Source organism: Cervus canadensis, chromosome 11, assembly GCF_019320065.1.
Source record: "Cervus canadensis isolate Bull #8, Minnesota chromosome 11, ASM1932006v1, whole genome shotgun sequence".
In the NCBI taxonomy this organism is placed as follows: domain Eukaryota; kingdom Metazoa; phylum Chordata; class Mammalia; order Artiodactyla; family Cervidae; genus Cervus; species Cervus canadensis.
In genome coordinates, this window is record NC_057396.1 from 58,629,677 (window position 1) to 58,653,115 (window position 23,439).

The 23,439-nt window shown below is 37.2% G+C and overlaps 1 protein-coding gene across 7 annotated transcripts in view; it reads left to right on the forward strand.

Moving 5' to 3' along the window:
• HIPK3 (homeodomain interacting protein kinase 3) overlaps positions 1-23,439 on the forward strand; it is an 82,203-nt gene extending 58,764 nt beyond the window's left edge. For 2 of the 7 annotated variants that reach the window (XM_043481127.1, XM_043481128.1), the window contains exons 4-17: positions 5,455-5,574; positions 6,182-6,268; positions 6,755-6,939; positions 7,674-7,833; positions 8,346-8,469; positions 14,374-14,495; positions 14,739-14,866; positions 14,958-15,119; positions 15,278-15,340; positions 15,635-15,934; positions 16,645-16,785; positions 18,498-18,733; positions 19,016-19,143; positions 19,506-23,439. In XM_043481127.1, coding sequence (XP_043337062.1) covers positions 5,455-5,574; positions 6,182-6,268; positions 6,755-6,939; positions 7,674-7,833; positions 8,346-8,469; positions 14,374-14,495; positions 14,739-14,866; positions 14,958-15,119; positions 15,278-15,340; positions 15,635-15,934; positions 16,645-16,785; positions 18,498-18,733; positions 19,016-19,143; positions 19,506-19,982 — 2,433 coding nt within the window. In that variant the 3' untranslated portion in view covers positions 19,983-23,439. The remainder of the gene's footprint in view (positions 1-5,454; positions 5,575-6,181; positions 6,269-6,754; positions 6,940-7,673; positions 7,834-8,345; positions 8,470-14,373; positions 14,496-14,738; positions 14,867-14,957; positions 15,120-15,277; positions 15,341-15,634; positions 15,935-16,644; positions 16,786-18,497; positions 18,734-19,015; positions 19,144-19,505) is intronic. The other 5 variants (XM_043481130.1, XM_043481131.1, XM_043481133.1 and 2 more) reach the window with 3 other exon arrangements.

Genomic DNA, 23,439 nt, shown 5'->3' on the forward strand with positions numbered 1-23,439 from the left:
TGATTTGCTTAGCTTAATTCTAGTTGAGTTCACAAGGCAAACTGCTTCTAAGTCTATCCCTGCCCTTCATCCGCTGCGGATGGGAGGGGCAGATGGGTGGGACAAGTTCTCGCTGAAAATGACTGGCAGGCATTAGGACCAGAAATTAACTTGCAGGTTCATTTGCTGTTTTTTCAGTGCTCTGTCTACTTCTAAGGTATGTTAACTGCTCTATTGGGTTCTTTTAGCACTTTGTTTTCTTCTTTATAATGGCACTTCCTAGTTTAATTGCAGATTATGGGCTTAACTATTTATCTATTTTACTGAATTAATGCTGTGAAGAGTGACACCATATTTTACTAATCTGCATGTCTTTATCATAGTAAATGCCCTGTGTATGTTTGTTGAAATTGATATGTTGACCACCTTCCCTACTTTGAGAGACTCTGATGCAGCATCTGGGTACTTTTCATTTTCTCTTTCTATAAAACATGGAACTCAGGCACTTGGAATGCTGAGTGAGGGAAAGGCACTGCACTTTAATGAAGTGAAACTAATTTGTAAGGTGAAGATTTTAATGATCATTTCATGTAAAATTGGGGATACAAATATACATGAACATAGACTGTTGTCAGGAGGCACATATTCTAGCAGGGAAAACTGACATGTAAAAATAATTGTTTTGTATTATAAATGCATTAAAATTGCTATATTCCAGGTGTGGTGGTAGCACAGAAGAAGACGATTGCCTGTGTTTCGTTAGGGATAGCTTTACAAAGGACAATTTCTTGAATTGAGTCTTGAAGAAGGAACAGTAAAAGATTAGCACATTGGCTTAGTGAAGTGGCTTGGCAGTGAAGAGGGAGAGGGACAGGGTCGTGATAAGTAGGAGTTAGAGAGCAATCTCAGCAAGACAAACTGGAGCATGCCAGGTTCAGCAGGTGCTGGAGGAGGTTGGAATAACGGAATGTGTGAAGAGCTGGGAAGAGATAAAGTGGGGCGGGGGGACTTGTATGCCAATTAGAGATTTGGAATCCAACCTGTAGGCAATAAAGTAATTTTATACCGGGGAGTAACAATCAGATTTATATTTTACCAAAATGGCTGTTAGCAATTTCTTGTTCTTGGCAATGTGAATAATGAATCGGGATGAGTGGATGGGGTTGGGGACTGCATGGACTGTAGCCCACCAGGCTTCTCTGTCCATAGGATTCTCCAGGCAAGAATACTGGAGTGGGTTGCCCTTTCCTTCTCCAGGGGATCTTCCCGACCCAGGGATCCAGCGTGTGTCTCCTGCATTGGCAGGCAGATTCTCTACCACTGAGCCACCAGAGAAGCCCATTAGGGAAGCATGTAGACTAATTAGGAGGCTGTAGACTGGGAGACTGTATAACTAGAATTGAAGAAGACCTGAAGAGGAATGGAGAGGAGGGAGAGTTACGAAAAATACAAATGAGATAAAATTGTTAAGAGTTTTGGTTGTTGGGAAGAGGGTGATGTGGGAGAGGTACTTGTCAGGCATCAATTTCAGGTTTCTGATTCAGGCATTGTGATAGTGATCATCAAAGGGGAAATACCTGAGGTTTTAAGAGGTTTAAGAAAAATCCATTTAGGATGTATTCACTTTGAGGTACTGAAAGGCCTTCCAGATGGAGAGTTTCACTTAAGCAGTTAGGTCTCCAGAGCTAGAGATAAATATTTAGACATAGAATTAGAGATAAAGCTATGGAGGAAGGCAATTAAAGAGTGCCAAAAAGTAAGAAGACAACTAGAAAAGAATAATGTGGAAATGAAAGGAACAGTTTTTTAAGTGAAAAGATAATAGCTAATAGTGTTAAAGTAAGAAGGTTTAATATTCAACTACTAAATGTTCAGTTAATGACAGGACATCACTTACCTTCATATAGTTTTGTGAGAGTGATAGATTTCCAATTGTTGTGTGTTGAGCTTAGAATGAAAAGGAAACTATAGATTATTATTTTAAGACTTACTCAAATGTTTCAAGTAGTTAGAATTTTTTGTTTTTAGGCTGGAAGATATTAAACATTTTTGTAGGTTGAGGGCAAAAATCTCGTAGAGAAGAAGAAATAGAAGATGCAGGAGAGGATAGAGTAGTTGTCTTCTAGGTTTAAAGAAAGAACCCTATGTTTTCAAACACAATTTCAAGGGCTTAAGCCTCTGTTTATTTCCTGTGCTGCCCAGTTGTTGAGTTGGGGAACAGATATTGGAGGGGGAACAGTTATTTTAGGGCCAACTATGCAGAGTTCCAAAGAATGGCAAGGGGAGATAAGAAAGCCTTCCTCAGCGATCAATGCAAAGAAATAGAGGAAAACAACAGGATGGGAAAGGCTAGAGACCTGTTCAAGAAAATTAGAGATACCAAGGGAACATTTCAGGCAAGGATGGGTTTGATAAGGAACAGAAATGGTATGGACCTAACAGAAGCAGAAGATACTAAGAAGAGGTGGCAAGAATACACAGAAGAACTGTACAAAAAAGATCTTCATGACCCAGATAATTACGATGGTGTGATCACTCTCCTAGAGCCAGACATCCTGGAATGTGAAGTCAGGTGGGCCTTAGAAAGCCTCACTACGAACAAAGCTAGGGGAGGTGATGGAATTCCAGTTGAGCTATTTCAAATCCTGAAAGATGATGTTGTGAAAGTGCTGCACCCAATATGCCAGCAAATTTGGAAAACTCAGCAGTGGCCACAGGACTTGAAAAGGTCAGTTTTCATTCCCATCCCAAAGAAAGGCAATGCCAAAGAATGCTCAAACTACTGCACAATTGCACTCATCTCACACGCTAGCAAAGTAATGCTCAAAATTCTCCAAGCCAGGCTTCAGCAATACGTGAACTGTGAACTTCCAGATGTTCAAACCGGTTTTAGAAAAGGCAGCGGAACCAGAGATCAAATTGCCAACATCTGCTGGATCATTGAAAAAGCAAGAGAGTTCCAGAAAAACTTTGGCTTTATTGACTAAGCCAAAGCCTTTGACCGTGTGGATCACAATAACCTGTGGAAAATTCTGAAAGAGATGGGAATACCAGACCACCTGACCCACCTCTTGAGAAACCTATATGCAGGTCAGGAAGCAACAGTTAGAACTGGACATGGACCAACAGACTGGTTCCAAATAGGAAAAAGAGTACTTCAAGGCTGTATATTGTCACCCTGCTTATTTAGCTTATATGCAGAGTACCTCATGAGAAACGCTGGGCTGGAAGAAGCACAAGCTGGAATCAAGATTGCCAGGAGAAATATCAATAACCTCAGATAAGCAGATGACACCACCCTTATGGCAGAAAGTGAAGAGGAACTAAAAATCCTCTTGATGAAAGTGAAAGAGGAGAGTGAAAAAGTTGGCTTAAAGCTCAACATTCAGAAAACTAAGATCATGGCATCTGGTCCCATCACTTCATGGGAAATAGATGGGGAAATAGTGGAAGCAGTGTCAGACTTTATTTTTTGGGCTCCAAAACCACTGCAGATGGTGATTGCAGCCATGAAATTAAAAGACACTAGCTCCTTGGAAGGAAAGTTATGACCAACCTAGATAGCATATTAAAAAATAGAGACATTACTTTGCCAGCAAAGGTCCGTCTAGTCAAGGCTGTGGTTTTTCCGGTAGTCATGTATGGATGTGAGAGTTGGACTAAAAAGAAAGCTGAGCACTGAAGAATTGATGCTTTTGAACTGTGGTGCTGGAGAAGACTCTTGAGAGTCCCTTGGACTGCAAGGAGATCCAACCAGTCCATCCTAAAGGAGATCAGTTCTGAATATTCATTGGAAGGACTGATTCTGAAGCTGAAACTCCGGTAGTTTGGCCACCTCATGCGAAGAGTTGACTCACTGGAAAAGACCCTGATGCTGGGAGGGATTGGGGGCAGGAGGAGAAGGGGACGGCAGAGGATGAGATGGCTGGTTGGCATAACCGACTCGATGGACATGAGTTTGAGTAAACTCCGGGAGTTGGTGATGGACAGGGAGGCCTGTCATGCTGCGATTCATGGGGTCGCAAAGAGTCGGACACGACCGAATGACTGAACTGAACGGAATGATGTACCAGACACTGTCATGGGTGTATATGTAAGGAAACAGAACAAAGTCCTTCCTACTTCTACTGCAGAATTGATAAGGAAATACAAGGTAAATGTGCAGAATGTCAGATGGTAAAAAGCACTGTGGAGAAAAATAACAACAGAGAAGGGGAGGTAGGGGTACTGAAGAGGGGACAGATTGTCCTTATTTATTGGTGGGTCATGGAAGGCCTCATGAATGAAGAGGTGACATTTGCGCTGAGAGCTGAAGGTAGCGAAACACAGCCATACAGGTGCATGGGGGAAGAGTGTTCAAACAGAATGATGTTAACTTCAGAGGCCCTGAGGCTGGGGCTTTTCAGTGTCCTCCTGAGAGAGCTCATCTGTGCTTGTGTCTCTTTCCCTACTGACCCAAGCATACGTATGTCATGAGGTAGACGCATGCATGCCCTCCAGTGTTCCCATAGTCCTGATTTACCCAGTCAGGTTAACTTGTCACTGAGTCAAGTAGCTGTCAATTTCCTGTGTAGATTTCTTCACTTTCTCCAGTGGTTTCCCAGTATTACCTCTCAGATTAAAATCCAAACTTCTTAACCTATCGATAAAGCCCTTTGCCTACTAGATCACTTTCGTCTCTTGCCATTTCGCCCTTAGTGAACCTCAGTCTCTCAATGTATGGATATATTCTTTTTATTTTCCATATTATAACCTTGAAAGTGTTACTTGGTCAGTTGTGTCTGACTCTTTGGGATCCCATGGACTATAGCTGCCAGTCTCCTCTATGAGATTTCCCAGGCAAGAATACTGGAGTGGGTTGCCATTTCCTTCTCCAGGGTATCGTTCTGACCCAGGAATTGAACCCACATCTCCTGCATTAGCAGCTGGTCTCTTTGCTGTCTGAGTCACCGGGGAAGGCTTATATCAGAATAGATCACATTTTTCCACTCCTTCAGGGCTAACAGACTATTTGTTCTTTACTACCTGATTTGAGCATCACCTCTTCTGGAACTTTATATGACTACTGTTATTTTATGTGTCTCTTCTTTGCCTTCTCATACGGCATGCCTTTATTATACCTGTATTACATATATTACACTGCTTTATAATCGCTTACTTCTTATCTTCTCCACTAGAGTAAGAGACATGGGTTTGATTCCTGGGTCAGGAAGATCCCCTGGAGGAGGGCAAGGCAGCCTACTCCAGTATTCTTGCCTGGAGAATCCCCGTGGACAGGGGAGCCTGGCAGGCTACAGTCCATGGGGTCACATGACTGAAGTAACTTAGCATACATGCAAACTGATTTCTTAGGGCACACACACTACATCATTTAATTCTTGACCTAACATCTAGCTTAGTGTCTGATATAGCTATTCAATTAATGTCTTAATGCAATAAAAGAATAACTTTTCTCTGTTGTATATTATCTTTCAGATTCGATACATTTCTCAGACTCAAGGTTTACCAGGAGAACAGTTGTTAAATGTGGGTACAAAATCCACAAGATTTTTTTGCAGAGAAACAGATCTCTCCCATTCTGGTTGGAGATTAAAGGTAACTCACTTAAAAAAATATTTAGAAAAATAGTTTTCTAAGATGCCTTACATTCATGGATAATACTCTCTGTGCCTATTTTTATTTTATTACATTTGTTTCTTTTTTCTTTTTTGCCATCCCCCAATCCCGCTTTTAATAAGGAGAGTCTTTTCTGAATAGCTTAGCTCATTCTCTAACCTGGCAACACAATTAGTAATGTGTTTTAAACAGTTTAAAAAATTTTATGTGTATCATTTTGAGTTCTTCCCTACCCAGCTCTACATTTATCAAGCTTTATGGGACAGGGTTGAACCTAACCACTTACTGTGTAACCCAAGTATGTAATTTATTCCCAGGATCAGTAAATCTTTAATGATTAACTTTAGTAATTTTGTTAGGGAATTTATCTATGTGTGTGATTTTTATCTATATATTTTTTGACCTGAACCTGAATGTCTCATTTTCTATATACTTTTAAAACTTATATTTTGATAGTTATTCTTTTGAAACTTCTACTTGCCTTAGAATAGTCAATATATTAGACTCAATGTGCCAGAATTGAAGAAATAAAGAATTTATAAATGGTAGTAATAAGATATTTTCCTTCTCTGATATATTCAATAAGACACTGGAAGAACATGAGGCAGAGACAGGAATGAAGTCTAAAGAAGCCAGAAAGTACATATTCAGCAGTCTGGATGATGTGGCGCACGTGAGTACCGCAGACACATGTGCCAGCTTTTCACGCATGTAAATGGGTGACTTGAATGCCAAGAATGCCAAAATAGTTAATCATTTTCTGCATGACAGAGTGCTTGCTGTTTTTAAGCTCGTCAAATGAAATTGATTCTAACGTTTCAGAAACTAAATTTCATTCATCTTTATCAAATCTTTGATTTGTATTATCCTGTTCTTCAGTATTTTCTTTAAAAAGGAAGACCCTAGCAAACATATTTCTATTACTTACATCTCTCTAGAATTGAATGTTTGTTTAGTTAAAGCAGTTTTTTCCCCGTTTTGAATGCTTTTTGATACCTCAAAATATTTTTGAGATGTGTTCTTTCTTATTTGAAAATAATTGTAGTTCTTTGTTCTTTCCTGTGTTGAGGTTTTTTTTTTTTTTGAATTGTGAGACTTTAACGTATACTATGTTGTATGGTTTATTTTCATTTGATGTCTTGAAATTTTGATTTTGCAGGTGAACACAGTGATGGATTTGGAAGGAAGTGATCTTTTGGCTGAGAAAGCTGATAGAAGAGAGTTTGTTGGTCTGTTGAAAAAAATGTTGCTGATTGACGCAGATTTAAGAATTACTCCAGCTGAGACTTTGAACCATGCTTTTGTTAATATGAAGCATCTTCTTGATTTCCCTCATAGCAACCAGTATGTTACTTTAAAATCTTTTAAAATGATTCTGAAGAAATGATAATGCTGTCTATAGTAAACCAGTTTGTTAGAAAAATGATTGAGTTTCTTCATTAAATATAAGTAAACTGAGTCAAAAGAGGTTAAGCTAACTTGACCAAGTTCACATAGACAGTAAATTGCAGAGTAGAACTAGAATGCAAATCTAAATCACAGTCCAGTGTTCTTTTTCCAAAATAGCATATTGAAAATGACTGAGTGATAGCACTTTTACATAATGACCGGACATATTTATAATTAAAGAAAGTGTTAAGTTTTTCCTCCTTCAATTTTGAGTCCTGCAAACTCCAAATTGAAAAACTCCTTTTTTCAGTTTCCCTTTACCATTTGCTCTTTTCCTCCATTCCCCTGCCCCCCTTTCCTCTCTTCCTTGTGGAAGGAGGTTTTTTAATGGGTTGGTGGAGAAGAATATATGCCCGAAATGAAATGGAGGTCACAAATTATAGTGTGCTCACCAAAATGTGCTCACTGTTGCTTTACTGTCTCAAGAAAATGTTTCAGATAGAAGCATCTGCTGCTGCTTGCTTCAAACTTCCATCCTATAGGATTTCCTGGTAGACATAGTATTGGAAATCTGCAAATTAAGTGCAAGCCATCGACTTTTTTTTCTTTTAAAAATAATTTTTAATCTTAAACTATTCTAAACATTTAAAAAAGAGTATGACCATTACTGTTTACTTTTTATTTTGCAGTGTAAAGTCCTGTTTTCATATTATGGATATTTGTAAGTCCCATCCAAATTCATGTGATGCAAATAATCACAATAAAACTTCACTTTTAAGACCAGTTGCTCCAAGCAGTACTACTAATCTGGCAGCAAATTTTACTAAAATTGGCACATTAAGAAGTCAGGTAAGACCAAACAGTATTTGGTCATTTTTGGTTCTCTTTTATTTAACAATTAATCATTTTGCTTTTGAAATATGCATAAATTTCCATATTAGCACTTCCAGTGCTGATGAGGTCTTACTGTGCTGTTCTATTAAATCTCTAATATTTTAGGGTAACAGTTGGAACATTCCTACTCAAATTTATTTTTTTTCCTTCACCTTTTATTCTTTCAATACAATCTATCGGCTCTTCTGTGTCTCAAATCTACAAGAAGTAGACTTCAGTAAGATCAATTTCTGAGTCCGTCTTTATCACAGAATTATGGTTTTTTATTTTTTATTTTTTTTGTGTAATAAAGTTTTATTAAAGTATAAAGGAGATAGAGAAAGCTTCTGCATAGGCATCAGAAGGGGGCAAAAGAGTACCCCTATGGTTTTTTAAAATGCATTTTATTTCTACTTATAAAGCATATGTACGCAATTATTAGAAGCCTACTCTGTATAATGATTGCCATGTCCATAAATTGTTTGCAGGCATTAACCACATCTGCTCATTCGGTTGTACACCACGGGATTCCTCTGCAGGCTGGAACCGCTCATTTTGGTTGTGGTGATGCTTTTCAGCAGACACTGATTATCTGTCCCCCAGCTATTCAAGGTATTCTTTATTTAAATTACACTTTGAGTTTTGGCATGCATTATTTTAAAATAAGTGTAGGCATCTATTCATTAGATATACTGCATGGGTTTTGTTACATTTAATGCTTGAATTAATTAATTCTTGAATTAATACTTGAATTTAAGTTGGTCAGTAGCCTTTAAACCACTGATACTCATTAACTGACTGGAGTTCCATTGTAGTCATCATTAACAAAGTGGATCATATGACAGTTGTATTTCCTGTAGAGTCTAGCATGATAAAATACTTTAGTAGGAATTAATGAACTGGGAAAGCTGTGGATTGTTCTATGCTGGGTAAAACTGCTCCAGATATTCAGGTTAAATACTTAATATCTGCATGTCATCTCTAGACATTACCGTGACTGCAAGCTCAGATCTTTATGTTTTGGTCAAAGGATTTCTTTCCTAATCCCATAGCTTTTTTACCCATAGCTTAGTTTTTTGTTTTCTAAATATTGACTTTTATCAAATTGCCTTTATTTAGTTAAAAAATATCAAGTCCTCAAATGAGATAATGACAGAATGCCTCTGAAGAGGCATTAATCCTCACACTGAGGAACTTCTTTGTGGTAGGAGAGTAGTAGCAGTGAGCTTCTTGGCTGGAGTAGCTGGAATGAAGTCCTCTTTCCCAGGTCCTGTACTAGCATCTTGTCCTTGTTGGCTGTAACGTCTAAATCTTAAAATCAAGAGATTTCACACGGGCCTGAGAGGACTGTTTGACGTGTTGTAATGCTGTTAATAATAAGTGAGAGCTCTTGGTGCTAAGTCAGGATGCCTGGGACCTAGTTCTCGTTTCTTCTATTTGCTCTGCCATCCCAGACAAGTTTGTTAACTTGCTTCAGCCTTAGTCAAAGAAAATAGATGGAATGGCTACTCTCTTGATCATTTCCAGCTCTAATATTTCTGGGTTCTGAAGGTGATATTTTAAATGTTTATTTAAGGATATGAGCAACTTTTTGAAGTTTTTATTTTAATCTCCTCACAATATCTAAAAAGCACCAAGAGTGTGTTGACTTGCTTGACTAGTCATGAGAGATGTGAAAACATGGCAGCTCTTCAGCCACTTTGGTTCTGCCCAGGGTAGCTTTGGTCTGTTACCTGTGACGGCGACCCATGGCTCATCTGGTAATAAAAATACCTATAGCATATTGTCACTCTTAAAGATGCTGTTGTGTTTCTTTTTCTTCAACTGTTGTTATAAAAATTTTGAGCATCTAGAGAAATTCAAATAATAGTAATGCCTTCTACTCTAGATTCAACAAGTATTAACATGTTATATTTATTCTCTCTATTACACATACACACACTGTTAATAGTAAGTCATAGATGTTTTACTTCTAAATACTTGAGCACACAAAACTGATGCTTTTTTTTTTTTCAATCAGTTACTACTTAAGTGGTATCTTGACAAATACATTTTCATATAGATGTGTTTAATCTGTGCTAATACGTTGTTTTCTCCTTGGTGACTCAGTGGTAAAGGATCTCCTGCAGTGCAGGAGACATGGGTTTGATCCCTAGATTGGGAAGACCCCCTGGAGGAGGAAATGGCAGATCACCCCAGTATTCTTGCCTGGGAAATCCATGGACAGAGGAGCCTGATGGGCTACAGTCAGACAGGACTTAGTGACTAAACAACAAAAAATACATTGTTAGGTTCTGTCTTTCTTCCATGTGCCAAAATTAATTTGGGGATTGCCTTCTACATACAGTGTGGTGTATTTCATCACGATCTGGAGTAGCAGGAAATTCCCTGGGGGTTCCTGGTTAGAATTCTGGGCTTTTGCTTCTTGGGGGCCCTGGTTTGATCCTTGGTGGGTAAATTAAGATCCTGCACGCCATATAACAGCTGTGAGTGGTTCATACAAGGATAACAGAAGGAAAAGGAGATATTCTCAGAGTCGTTAACTGATAAGATGTCAAGAACAATGGTTTTGGAATTAACAATAAGACAAAGCAAAATATTTGTTCACTTATTGAACTAATAGGTGTGGTTGCAGCAGCATAACAGGCAGGCTTTATAATATGTTGTCTCATTATTTCTTATCTTAGTATAGTGGCTGCTTAGAAAGGAAAGTTTTCCCTCTAATCCATTTTGGCGTTTCTGTAGAAAATCCCAGTGTTGGTCTTCCTACCCCTTTATCTCATAATGTGCCAGTCTGTTTTGAAGATACGAGCACAGTTGTACAGTCGTTTGAACATTCTTTGGCATTGCCTTCCTTTGGGATTGGAATGAAAACTGACCTTTTCCAGTCCTGTGGCCACTGTTGAGTTTTCCAAATTTTCTTATGTATTGAGTGCAGCACTTTAACAGCATCATCTTTTAGGATTTTAGATAGTTCAGTTGGAATTCCATCACCTCTGCTAGCTTTGTTCATATTAATGCTTCTCAAGGTCCACTTGACTTCACACTCCAAGATGTCTGGCTTTAGGTGAGTGACCACACCACTGTGGTTATCACAGTCATTAAGATCTTTTTTGTATAGTTCTGTGTATTCTTGCCATCTCTTCTTAATATCCTCAGCTTCTGTTAGGTCCTTGCTATTTCTGTCCTTTATTGTGCCCATCTCTGCATGAAATTTTCCCTTGATATCTCCAATTTTCTTGAAGAGATCTCTAGTCTTTCCCATTCTATTGTTTTCCTCTATTTCTTTGTGCTCATTTCACATGCTAGCAAGGTAATGCTCAAAATCCTTCAAGCTAGGCTTCAGCAGTATGTGAATGAAGAACTTCCAGGTGGATAAGCTGGATTTTAAAAAGGCAGAGGAACCAAAGATCAAATTGCCAGTATCGTTTGGATCATAAAGAAAGCAAGAGAATTCCAGAAAATCATCTATATGTGCTTCATTGACTACGTGAAAGCCTTTGATTGTGTGGATCACAACAGACTATGGAAAATTCTTAAAGAGATGGGAATACCAGACCACTTATCTCCTGAGAAACTTGTATGCAGGTCAAGAAGCAACAGTTGGAACAGAACATGGAACGACAGACTGGTTCAAAATTGGGAAAGGCTGTAGCTTATTTAACTTCTTTACGGAGTACATCATGCAAAATGCCAGGCTGGGTGAATCAAAAGCTGGAATCAAGATTACCAAGAGAAATTTTGACAACCTTGGATATGCAGATGATACCATGCTATTGGCGGAAAGGGAAGAGGAACTAAAGAGTTTCTTGATGAGGCGGAAAAGGAGAGTTAAAAAGCTATCTTAAAACACAATATTTAAAAAATTAAGCCTTTTAAAAATTTAAAAAATTAAAAAATATCCTTGTAGCGTCAGAGGTCCCATCACATCAGGGCAAGTAAATGGGGAAAATGTGAAAGCAGTGACAGATTTTATTTTCTTGGGCTCCAAAATCACCATTTATGGGGACTGCAACCATGAAATTAAAAGACACTTGCTCCTTGAAAGGAAAGCTATGACAAACCTAGACAATGTATTAAAAAGCAGAGTTATCACTTTGTCAACAAAGGTCCATATAGTCAAAGCTGTGGTTTTTCCAGTAGTCATGTACAGATGTGAGAATTGGACCATAAAGAAAGCTGAATGTCGAAGACTGATTGATGCTTTTGAGTTGTGGTGCTGGGGAAGACTCTTGAGAAGTCGCTTGGACAGTAAGGAGGTAAAACCAGTCAATCCTAAAGGAAATCAACCCAGAATATGCATTGGAAGGACTGAAGCGCCAATTCTTTGGCCACCTGATGTGAAGAGCTGGAAAAGATTCTGGACACTGGGAAAGATTGAAGGCAGGAGGAGAAGGGGATGACAGTGAATGAGATGGTTGGATGGCATCACCATCATGATGGACGTGAGTTTGAGCAAACTCTGGGAGATAGTGAAGGTCAGGGAAGTCTGGTGTGCTGCAGCCCATGGGGTTGGAAAGAGTCGGATGTGACTTTATGACTGAATGACAACAACATTTCGATGAAACATTTTAAAATGATTATTGAGTAGCAGTTATGGTACCATTATAGTTTGTATTTTAAAATAAAATTTATGTTTGTTGTACTTCACTTTTTATTTTTTTACTTTGGAGCTATATTGTTTAAGCATGCATTTCATGTATTTTAGATACTATACATATAATATGTAGGTATAGCTAAATAGGTACCACATCCCTAATATTGTGCTGTTTTTATGTACAGAAGACTTAGACAGGCTTTTACTTAACGTATCTGAGTATAGGTTGTATATAGTGAACAAGCATTTCTGAAAAGCTAGTTAATTCATCCCTTCTGGATGAAAACTGCTTCAGAATCAAATACATTCCAGCAAAATTCTCCTCTGTTGTACTAGAATAGACTTTGAGCTCTTTGTGTCATGCTTTCCAGATATCAAGCAAATCTAATCATTAAAGTTTTAGCTTATAACCATACAGAAAATTGGAATTTTAACCTCCTTTTGAATTTGATTTTAAAAAAAGACTCAACTTCTTGAGAGATTGTAAGAGAATTCTTCTCATCTTAAGGCTTTGATTATGAGGAGAATTTAAGAGCAACCTGAATATGGGGGGATGGAATTTAAGAATTCGCTCTGTGATTTCATCCATATCGAAGTGAATTCTGCTTTTTTCTCTGATGAGATTCTCTATTGCTGCAATATATCTGCACAGCCTGGGTGTACTTATATTCCATTTCTTGGAGAATTTGCTGTTCAACACATGCTTTTTGGAAAGGGTAAGAAGGTCAGTTTTAAAAAATAACTCATAGATCTTTGTTAAACTTAATTCACATTGAGCTCTTTAGGTGGAGCTCAAGAGGGTAGAGCACCCTTCGCAGTAGGGTAAAAGGCTCTGGAGAAAATAAACACAATAAAATTAACTTCCTTAGAATTACCAGTTACTGTGTATTCATGCAATAAATAATGTCAGGTTATTTTTCAGTAGGAAAAGAAAACAATTTTTTTTTTTTAATGGCTGATCACCCAAGATCACTTTTATCCAAAAACTAATTATCTTTAAACAATCTGCCAGCCCATATTGAAAGTAAGTGCTGCAATAGACTGGAATTATGAAATAGTGAATTTATTTTAGTAACTGAGCTTTCTGATCTTAGGAGGTATCCCTACTACCTTGTTAGTTAAAGTTCTTAGTTGAGTAACACTTCTTTACTCTTTAAAGTTTAGTACTGTGGGTCGTAATGTTTGCAAGGTGCTCTTGCAATGTATGACAGACATACTAACATTAACAGTGTTAGCCTGGGTAGTAATCCTGCCTCTAATTTTCCTAGGGGGTAAGCAAAATGGCATGTGTTTCTCCTGGAGTTCCAATAGCTCTCCACTAGAAATAATAGTAAATTAAATCACAATGATCAAAGCTCAGTTGCATCATCATATTAGGCAGAAAAGTTTACTTTTTGTTTTTCCTTAGGAGATTGAAATGAGTGTGCCGTCCTGAATTTTATTGACTCCTGTAGACTGTCGTGGTCACTGAAGCTGTGGTACAGTCCCCCTTTGGTGACTCAGGTGTAAGATCCTATTACGGTTTTAAAGGAGAGAATACCAAGCACAGCTTGGAGTTTGTAAAAAGATGAACATTTACCTGCTAGAGGATAAGGATTTTGAGTCAGGTTCATCTTTTTGTGTCTTATCAATGGCAGAACTTTTAAAAAAGAAAAATAAAGTATAATAGCAAACTTTAAAAGGAATGAGAAATTTCAAAAACAATAAATGATTCAACTTTATGTATTGTAAAATAGAAAGAGTAGCTTTATAACAACTTTTGGAATGATGTACCACAAGGTACATAGAGTATTATGCAGGGGATTTTTTTTATAATCCTAACAAGAATTTTAGCAGTTCATAAATTTATAAGAGTTTTGTAAGATAACTCAGAGAAAAGTTTTTCTTTTATTTGAAAACTATTCTTTTCTATTTCATAGGTATTCCTGCGACACATGGTAAACCCACTAGTTATTCCATAAGGGTAGATAATGCTGTTCCCCTTGTAACTCAGGCCCCAGCTGTGCAGCCACTGCAGATCCGACCAGGAGTTCTTTCTCAGGTTGGTGATAATAATTCGTTATTTTTGCATATGTGCTGTCCTTCTCATACTCAAGTGGAGGCCTTAATCCATCGGTAATACATGGGCTTGTGCTGTTGGAAATAATGAAAATGACCTAGACAGGAATTCTTTCCTTAAAGATTATTGAATTTAACTTTTGTAATTTTTAGGGGATTGTTACTTTGAGTTACTTGTAACATACTAGTTTTGCTTTTGCTTTTGGTTTTGTTGTTTTTGCTGCAGCAGACATGGTCTGGTAGGACACAGCAGATGTTGATACCTGCCTGGCAACAGGTAACACCCCTGGCTCCTGCTACTACTGCATTGTCTTCTGAGGGTGTGGCTGGTTCACAGAGGCTCGGAGACTGGGGGTAAGTTAAAAACAAAAATACTTCTTTGTGAGTCGTTTGCAAAATACATATGGTAACATAAGGATTCAATTTTTCTAAATTTTCTCCATAGGAAAATGATTTCACACAGCAATCATTATAGCTCAGTGATGCCACAACCTCTTCTAACTAATCAGATCACTTTATCGGCCCCTCAGCCAATTAGTGTGGGCATTGCACATGTTGTTTGGCCTCAGCCAGCCACTACCAAGAAAAATAAACTGTGCCAGAACAGGTTAGTACTGATATTTTAACTTTTTCTCTGCATTTTGAAAATGAATCATTAAAATAAATTTTGCATGCACACCAAAGGGTCACCCTGTTGTATTCAAAATGACCTCTTTGATAGATTTGCTACAAATACTAAGCCAAGCTCCCTTCTCAATTTCTCAGAGGTATTTTGGTAAAACTAATGGAATGGGAGCCAGGAAGAGAGGAAATAAATGCTTTCAGTTGGTAAGATTGTCTTTATTGCCCTTTTGATTTATTATCTACCTATAATGTTAGACAATTCTAGACACTCAGAATCACATTTACCAAAAAAAAAGACCATTAGAGTATAAGTAAATGCATCTACACTTGTTCCTAGAGATTTTATGTATCACAGACTCATGATCTGTGTCTTAGTGTGTCACATACATAATCTTGAACAAGTGAAGGTTCGTATTGTTACTTACAACATGGTATTTTGGGAAAATGTCATGTATATATTTTGATTATAGAAATGACACATTATTCCTTTGATTGCAGGAGTAATTCATTGCAGAATACCAATATCCCACAATCAGCATTTATTTCCCCAAAGACAGTAGCTGGGAAAGATGTCGAGGAAGTAAGTTGTATAGAAACACAGGACAATCGTAACTCAGAAGGAGAGGCAAGAAATTGTTGTGACACATCCATCAGGCAGGACTCTGATTCATCAGTTTCAGATAAACAGCGACAAACCATCATCATTGCTGACTCCCCGAGTCCTGCAGTGAGCGTCATCACCATCAGCAGCGACACCGACGAGGAAGAGACGTCCTCGCAGAGACATTCACTCCGAGAGTAAGTGCCGAAAGCAGATTCGTGCAGTTTTGCAACATTCTTAAATTTTGCAACTTCCCTGGTGGCTCAGATGGTAAAAGCGCCTGCCTACCATGTGGGAGACCCGGGTTCGATCCCTTGAGTGGGGAAGATCCCTGGAGAAGGAAATGGCAACCCACTCCAGTACTCTTGCCTGGAAAATCCCATGGACAGAGGAGCCTGATAGGCTACAGTCTATGGGGTCATGAAGAGTCGGACACGACTGAGCGACTTCACTTCACTTCACTTCTTAAATAACGATGATGGCATCCTCTGCTGTGGTGTAAAAAAAACTTTGTGATTTATTATCATCTCTTAATGTCCTTCGGAGTAAACTTCCTGAATAGTATTTAGCATGATTGAAAGCAAAAGTCGCTTAGTCGTGTCCGACTCTTTGCAACCCCGTGGACTATACAGTCCATGGAATTCTCCAGGCCAGAATACTGGAGTGGGTAGCCTATCCCTTCTCCAGGGGATCTTCCCAACCCAGGAGTCAAACTGGGGTCTCCTGCATTGCAGGTGGATTCTTTACCAACTGAACTATCAGGGAAGCCCATTTAGCATGATTACTGTAGCATTTTTCCTGTATTTACAAGCTTTAGATTTTTATCCATGTAGGTCTTTCTTAACTGTTTCATATCTGGGGAGTAGGTTCTCATTTTTGACCTGTTTTCACCGTCCCTCTTCACTAGATGTAAAGGTAATCTGGACTGTGAAGCTTGCCAGAGCACTTTGAACATCGATCGGATGTGTTCATTAAGTAGTCCAGATAGTACTCTGAGCACCAGCTCCTCGGGGCAGTCCAGTCCATCCCCTTGCAAGAGACCGAACAGGTAAAGGAATTTTAATGGCAGTGTATTATAAACATGAAGTCTGCTAAAAAGCCTCTGCTTTCTTTCGTTGTTGTTTAAATTAGTACCTGCCAGTTTACCACAGTGGCTCTCTCTTGTTCATAAGTTTTGAACTAGATCACCTTTTATAAACTCAGGTGTTAAGTAGGAATTTTCTTTATTATTACAGAACAGATCTAAATGAAAATTTGAGGTTCTAATAAATGGTTTTTAAAAAATCATTTGTTTTTGAAAGGGTAAAAAAGTCACATCCTCAGCTTCAGCTCCACAGACTACTATTGTAACTTAAATTTAGAATAAGAACATATACTTTAGCAATACAAAAAGGAATGTTTTACATTATAAAGCAATGACCCACTGTCAGAGTATTTGCTGTGATTTTTCTCTCTTGTGATTGATTTGCCTGGTTTTATCTGCATTTCCTTTCGGCCAGGAATATGCATTGCCACTGAAGTAGTGAACGACTCCTAACCTGCATGATGTACTGTCTCATTAAGAGATGAGCTGTAAAAATTTCAGTGAAATACGTTTGATTTCCGCTCGACATTCTTTTTATAGTGGAAAAATTTTTCAGTCATAATTTTATTCTTTTTTTTCCCTTAGTCCGGAAATATGGTTTTTAATACTTATAGCCAAAGCTCTGTGGAAATCTAAAATAGTATTAACATATCTTCTTATAAATTGTTTATAATGTGATTTGCAAGTTGATACTATGCATTTGTTGTTGTTTAGTTGCTAAGTTGTGTCCCAACTCTTTTTGTGACCCCCATGGACTATATAGCCCACCAGGCTTCTCTGTCCATGGAGTTTCCCAGGCAAGAATACTGGAGTGGGTTTCCATTTTCTTCTCCAGGGGATATTCCTGACCCAGGGATCGAACCTGCATCTCCTGCTTTGGCAGGCTGATTCTTTACCACCGAGCCACCTGGGAAGCCCCATGATATATGTGTGTGTGCGTGTGCGCACACGTCTCACACACACACACACGTAAGATATAAAAATATATATACGTAAAATATACATATAAAAAGATACACTTCAAATTTTAAGTATGAAATGAGTGGTTAAAACAGAATAAATGCAATAAAAATCCCAAGGTGGCCGGGGGGCCCCAAGGATTAGGATGAGAAGAGAAATTTGGGCTCTGGGTGGTTAGACTTTCAGAGAGCTAGGAAAGGCCTTTCAAATAACTGGTTAGTTAAAAGGACCCAAATTATCACTCAATTATTAGTGATAATTCTAATATTACAATATTATTAATAATTCTAATTTATTAGAATTTGATCTCAGATATCCAGGTTGCCTGTTTTGTTTGTACATTTCATTTCAGTTGTCTGGAACAGTACTTTTTTTGTAGTATCTTGATGAAATCTTCTTTAGTTTATAATATGGGATTTCATGAACTGCTACTGAGGATCTAGTGAAAAGAGGAGGGAAAATTAAATGCCAAGAGGGTGTTCCTAAACAGACAGAATTAGTGTTAGCAGTCCAAATAGAGAATTAATGTGAGAGTCTAGGGAATCTATGAAAAATATGTTTGGGGTAAGGAAGAAGTTATAATTAGGTATGAAATAATTTAATAAGATCTTATGAATTTGGTGGAGTTTGGAAATTATTAAGATTTAAGGAAATTATTTAGATTTAAAACTTTAGATTTAAGGTTGAAAAACATTGGTACAAATATTTTCTTTTAGTATGTCAGATGAAGAACAAGAAAGTGGCTGTGATACTGTGGACGGCTCTCCAACATCAGACTCTTCAGGACATGACAGTCCATTTGCAGAGAGCAGTTTTGTGGAGGACACGCATCAAAACGCAGAGTTGGTAACTTCTGCTAACACAGAAACCAAACCAGCTGTTTGTACTGTTGTGGTGCCACCAGTGGGACTAGAAAATGGATTAAATGCCGATGAGCATATGGCAAACACAGGTAAACTGAGTCCCCTCTATTTTCCTGATTGTCCCTTTAAAGGTCTTAATTTGGAAATATTAGAACCAAAAGTCATCTCTGAATTTCTGAGTTGTCCCTGCCAAATCTGTTGTACAAAAGAAATACTTTCTAATTATCCAGCGCTTGGAAACTAGGAGATCTTTACTTTTTATTTAATTTTAAGGTTCTCAGATCACTGTTGTGCAAAATATCTAAAGACCTTTCATAATTTTTATATGAGAAGGAAAAAGTACCTACTCTCTAATATTTTGTTGTTGCCAGATTCTATATGCCAGCCATTAATAAAAGGACGATCTGCCCCTGGAAGATTAAACCAGCCTTCCACAGTTGGTAATCGTCAGCAAAAATTGACATCAGCATTCCAACAACAGCATTTGAATTTTAGTCAGGTATGTTTGTGAATTTATGAGTCTTTGGGATTCAAATTCAGCAGTTTTTTAATTGGGAGAAAAAGATTCTCAAACTGTGTAAAATCTTAATAAACACTTCCATTTTCATTATTCCAAGTGACTGAAAAGTAATTGGCTTAATAATAGGATAATTATCAGGTTATCCATGGAACTTGAATTCTTTCGAAAGATTAGGTTCTTAGGTTTTCTTTAGAGAACCTGAGAGAATTCTTCTCTATCCTTAATGTAAGCTAAGATCTGAGAGATCCCCTATAGGTTTTTAGTCACAGTATCTTTTAATTTCCCTTTTTCTCTTCTTTGTGACTTATAAAACATGTAATTCGTCTTTTGTTTTTGAATAGGTTCAGCACTTTGGGTCTGGGCATCAGGAGTGGAATGGAAACTTCGGACACCGAAGGCAGCAAGCTTATATCCCTACTAGCGTCACCAGTAATCCTTTCACTCTTTCTCATGGAAGTCCTAATCACACAGCTGTGCACGCCCATCTGGCTGCAAGTACGCACCTCGGAGGACAGCCTACTCTACTTCCATACCCATCATCAGCTGCCCTCAGTAGTGCTGCACCAGTGGCCCACCTCTTAGCCTCTCCATGTACCTCAAGGCCTATGTTACAGCATCCGACTTACAATATCTCCCATCCCAGTGGCATAGTTCACCAAGTCCCAGTGGGCATAAACCCCCGTCTGTTACCATCCCCAACCATTCATCAGACTCAGTACAAACCAATCTTCCCACCACATTCTTACATTGCAGCGTCACCTGCGTATACTGGATTTCCATTGAGTCCAACCAAACTCAGCCAGTATCCATATATGTGAAAACTCACAAGAGTATATTGAGGAAGCTCAATGATATAAACATTTGATTAAAAATAAAACATGGTATTTAATAAATATTAGCCATGGCACAAGAAAATTATTTTTGAATCATGTAGACTTGGGTGCAATTTAAACAACTTTGAGCTTTAAAAAAAAACTCACTTTTAATGTGTTTTGCACATTTGGTATAACTTGTCTTTGGTCATGTTATCTTCTTATGTTGTAACTCTAGACAGGTGACTTATGGGAGCAGAAGTCCAGTTTTTGCTCCTGCTATTTTTTATAAAATTGCCTTCTAACTAGTGCAAGACACGTCCATATTTGGGAAGCCATTCTGTGTACAGACTTAGAGCAACAGATGCACATACGTCAGAATCACAGCATACAAGTGAATTGTATTATCTGTGTCTTAGTGTGTAAATGTTGGGTCACTTACCTAAGAAATTGAGCTATTGTTCTTTACATTTGCATGTGTCTTTGCATGGGCAAAATGTTGCCTAGACTTTGCTCTTAAATGTTGTTCTAATAATCTCAGCTGCATTGTAAACCGTTCCCACACATAGTGCCTTAAATATTTGAGGTTGTTAATGTTATTACTATATATAAATGTTGAGGACTGCAGCACTTAAAAATTCAGACTTACTCTTTAGTTTCCTTTGATAGAGTAATGTTCATTTTTGGTTTTGTGTGGTATGATTTCAGGTTGTAGCTATTTTTCCTTACTAAGAGGGCAGCATGTTTGCAATAGCTGAATTCTGCTGTCTGACTTTTTCAGAATGATCTAGCTTCAAGAAAAGCAAGCAGGTAGTAGTGCTTAAGAAAAATTGATTCAGTATCTAATGAATAGTTGATATCTGTCACAACACAGCATTTTATATACTGTTAAGTGAAACTGCAATACAATCTAAGTTTATTTTGGGAGTGTTTGCTGTATAATTGGATTTAATAAAATGTTTAGAGATGCAGTAGGCATGACTTTGAGTAGATAATGAAAGAAAATGCAAAATGCTCATTGATTCATGATGTGGTTTCATCCTAGCTTGGGCAAACCATGCAGTATTTAATAAATAGTAGCAGAATATTTACTATTGAAGCTTGAAAAGATGTGAGTTCTTTGTGTGCAATTTTTCATTTATGCATGTGAGAGGGGTTTTTTTTTTTTTTTTTAGTATTTTTACATTGTAGTACTTGTTTTGCTTGTTGGTGGTGTTTGCTTATTTAATACATTCCGTCAGGGACAGAAATTACATGCTTTTTTTTCCTAGGAAGTATGTCTTGGGTTTTTCCCTCTTTATTCTTTACTTTTTTTTTGGTGGTGGTGGTGGTTATGTTTAAATGAAGTTGCTTTTACAGCACCAAAGACTTAATCATCCATTTCCTATATAAAAGGTAGCTACTTTTTGCATAGACCTCAAGTATATTGTAGTGTAGAGGTGGAATTTAAAGGAAGGTATTAAACAGGCTGTGTTTTAGCTTATGGGCAAGTAATAAATTGTATCATTTATCTTGAATGTATCATAGATAAGCTGCTATATAACGATTGCCACTTCAGATAGCTGTGAAATTAGGTGATTAACTAGTTGTTATTTAGCCTTCTAATTTCTGTATAAGTCTAATTACATGAAATAGAAGTTGGGGTTTTGATTTTTTACTTTGCTTTTCTGTTTGGAGTGTCATTGTAACTACTGTATTGTAAATGATGGAAAATAATTGCGTATGTTATTTTGGGGTGTGTTATTTGCATCAGTATTTTATCTCTATTAATGTTTGTGCTCATCACTGCATATAAAAAAACTTGGATGTATCAATGTAACTTAATTTTTTATTTTCATACTGGCATTGTAGACACTTGAGAAAGCTGTATCTTGCAGGCTTGACTTAACTTTTTTTCCTTAAAAATCTGGAATATAATCTTATACCATTTACTGGAAGAAACAGGACAAAGCATTTGAGTGTAAAACTCTCCAAATGTTTTGGATTTACAGCATTTCTTTGATAAATGAACTGCATACCACTAGTACAGATCTAGTACAGCGTTGACAATAAGCTAATAATGGATAAACTTTTCTTTACTCCATTAATACAAGCAGTGTTTTATTTAATAATCATCGATGAAATCAATGTGCCTGATATTAATTTTAAAAATTACAGTATTAGATCATAAAATAAAAACCAGCAGTACATTTTTAGTCACACTGAAAATGAAGGACTTAATTTTCCCCACAAGTTTCAGTGTTTTTAGTAATCAATTCTATGCATTTTATATAAATAGAAATATATATATATTACACATAAAAAGGAATAGCCTAAGATTAATTTAAAAGATTATTTACAGATGGCAAATTTATGGAGTCACTATTTAAGTAAACTTGCTGCCCTCCACAGCCTTCTAATTTTATTTATCTGGTCCAGCAGTTTACTGGTATCTGCTCGCTTGTTGGAGAAGAATCAGTGCTGGCAGCGCATGTTTAAGAAACACCAAGGGCAAAAGATTGATGTTTGTACCAGGTACAAAACTGGCACAGTTTTTTTTTTGTTCAGGGCTGTGTTTACTACCCTGAAATGTCATATTTTCTGTATTTCAGTTCCAAGACTGTGATGTCTTGTTAAATTGACAGTAAATGATAAACTTCAGTGTTTTCATAATATAACAGTCCTTTTTGGTAAAGGCGTACCCGAGTTAAATACACTGCTCTTAGCTGATTCTAATCATGGACTTTTTAAAAAGAAAAAAAAAAAAAATTCCAAGATCCTGCTAAAGTCTAAATTTAGCATATTGACAAAAGAATATGGATTTGTACCCTCTTTAAAACCTTTTTTTTTACCAGTTTTCTTTTGTGTTAATGCTCTCTTAAATAAAACACTGCATGAATTCCAAGTTGATATTTGCATACTATTTTAATTTACAAATTGTTTTTTAATTAGATATCCTGGTATTTTGTTTCTTTTTCCTTCAGGGTGTTTAAGTATGTTACTGTAGTAGCAAAACTTTTTCATTTAAAAAATCTCTACTACTAATTCTAAAGTTGGTTTGTGTTAAGTAAAAGTTAAATCATACACTGCAAGGTGTAGGAAGATTTGTTTTAAAGAACCCAATGATATAGGTTTGATTACTAAGTTTGAGCTATTAACTGTTTAACAATTTTAGACTTGTGGCTTTCTTTCTTTGGTTTGTTTGTTTTTGCTTTTACTTCTATGCTACACTAGTTTGCCATGTAGCAATTGCACTGTGCAATATTACAATAAGGACTGGGAAAATTTTTATGGATGTAATGTCTATTACGGTTTGCGATAGTATTTCTCTCTAGTTCTCAGTGATTTAAATGTGACCAAGCCTTCTGTACTTTGTCACAAAAAGCGGGTTTTCCAGGTGACTATTTTGGTGAGTGTCAAAATAAGAATTTATGGTGTATTACTGTCGATTCACTTTGAATTAAAATATATATATTGCAGCAAA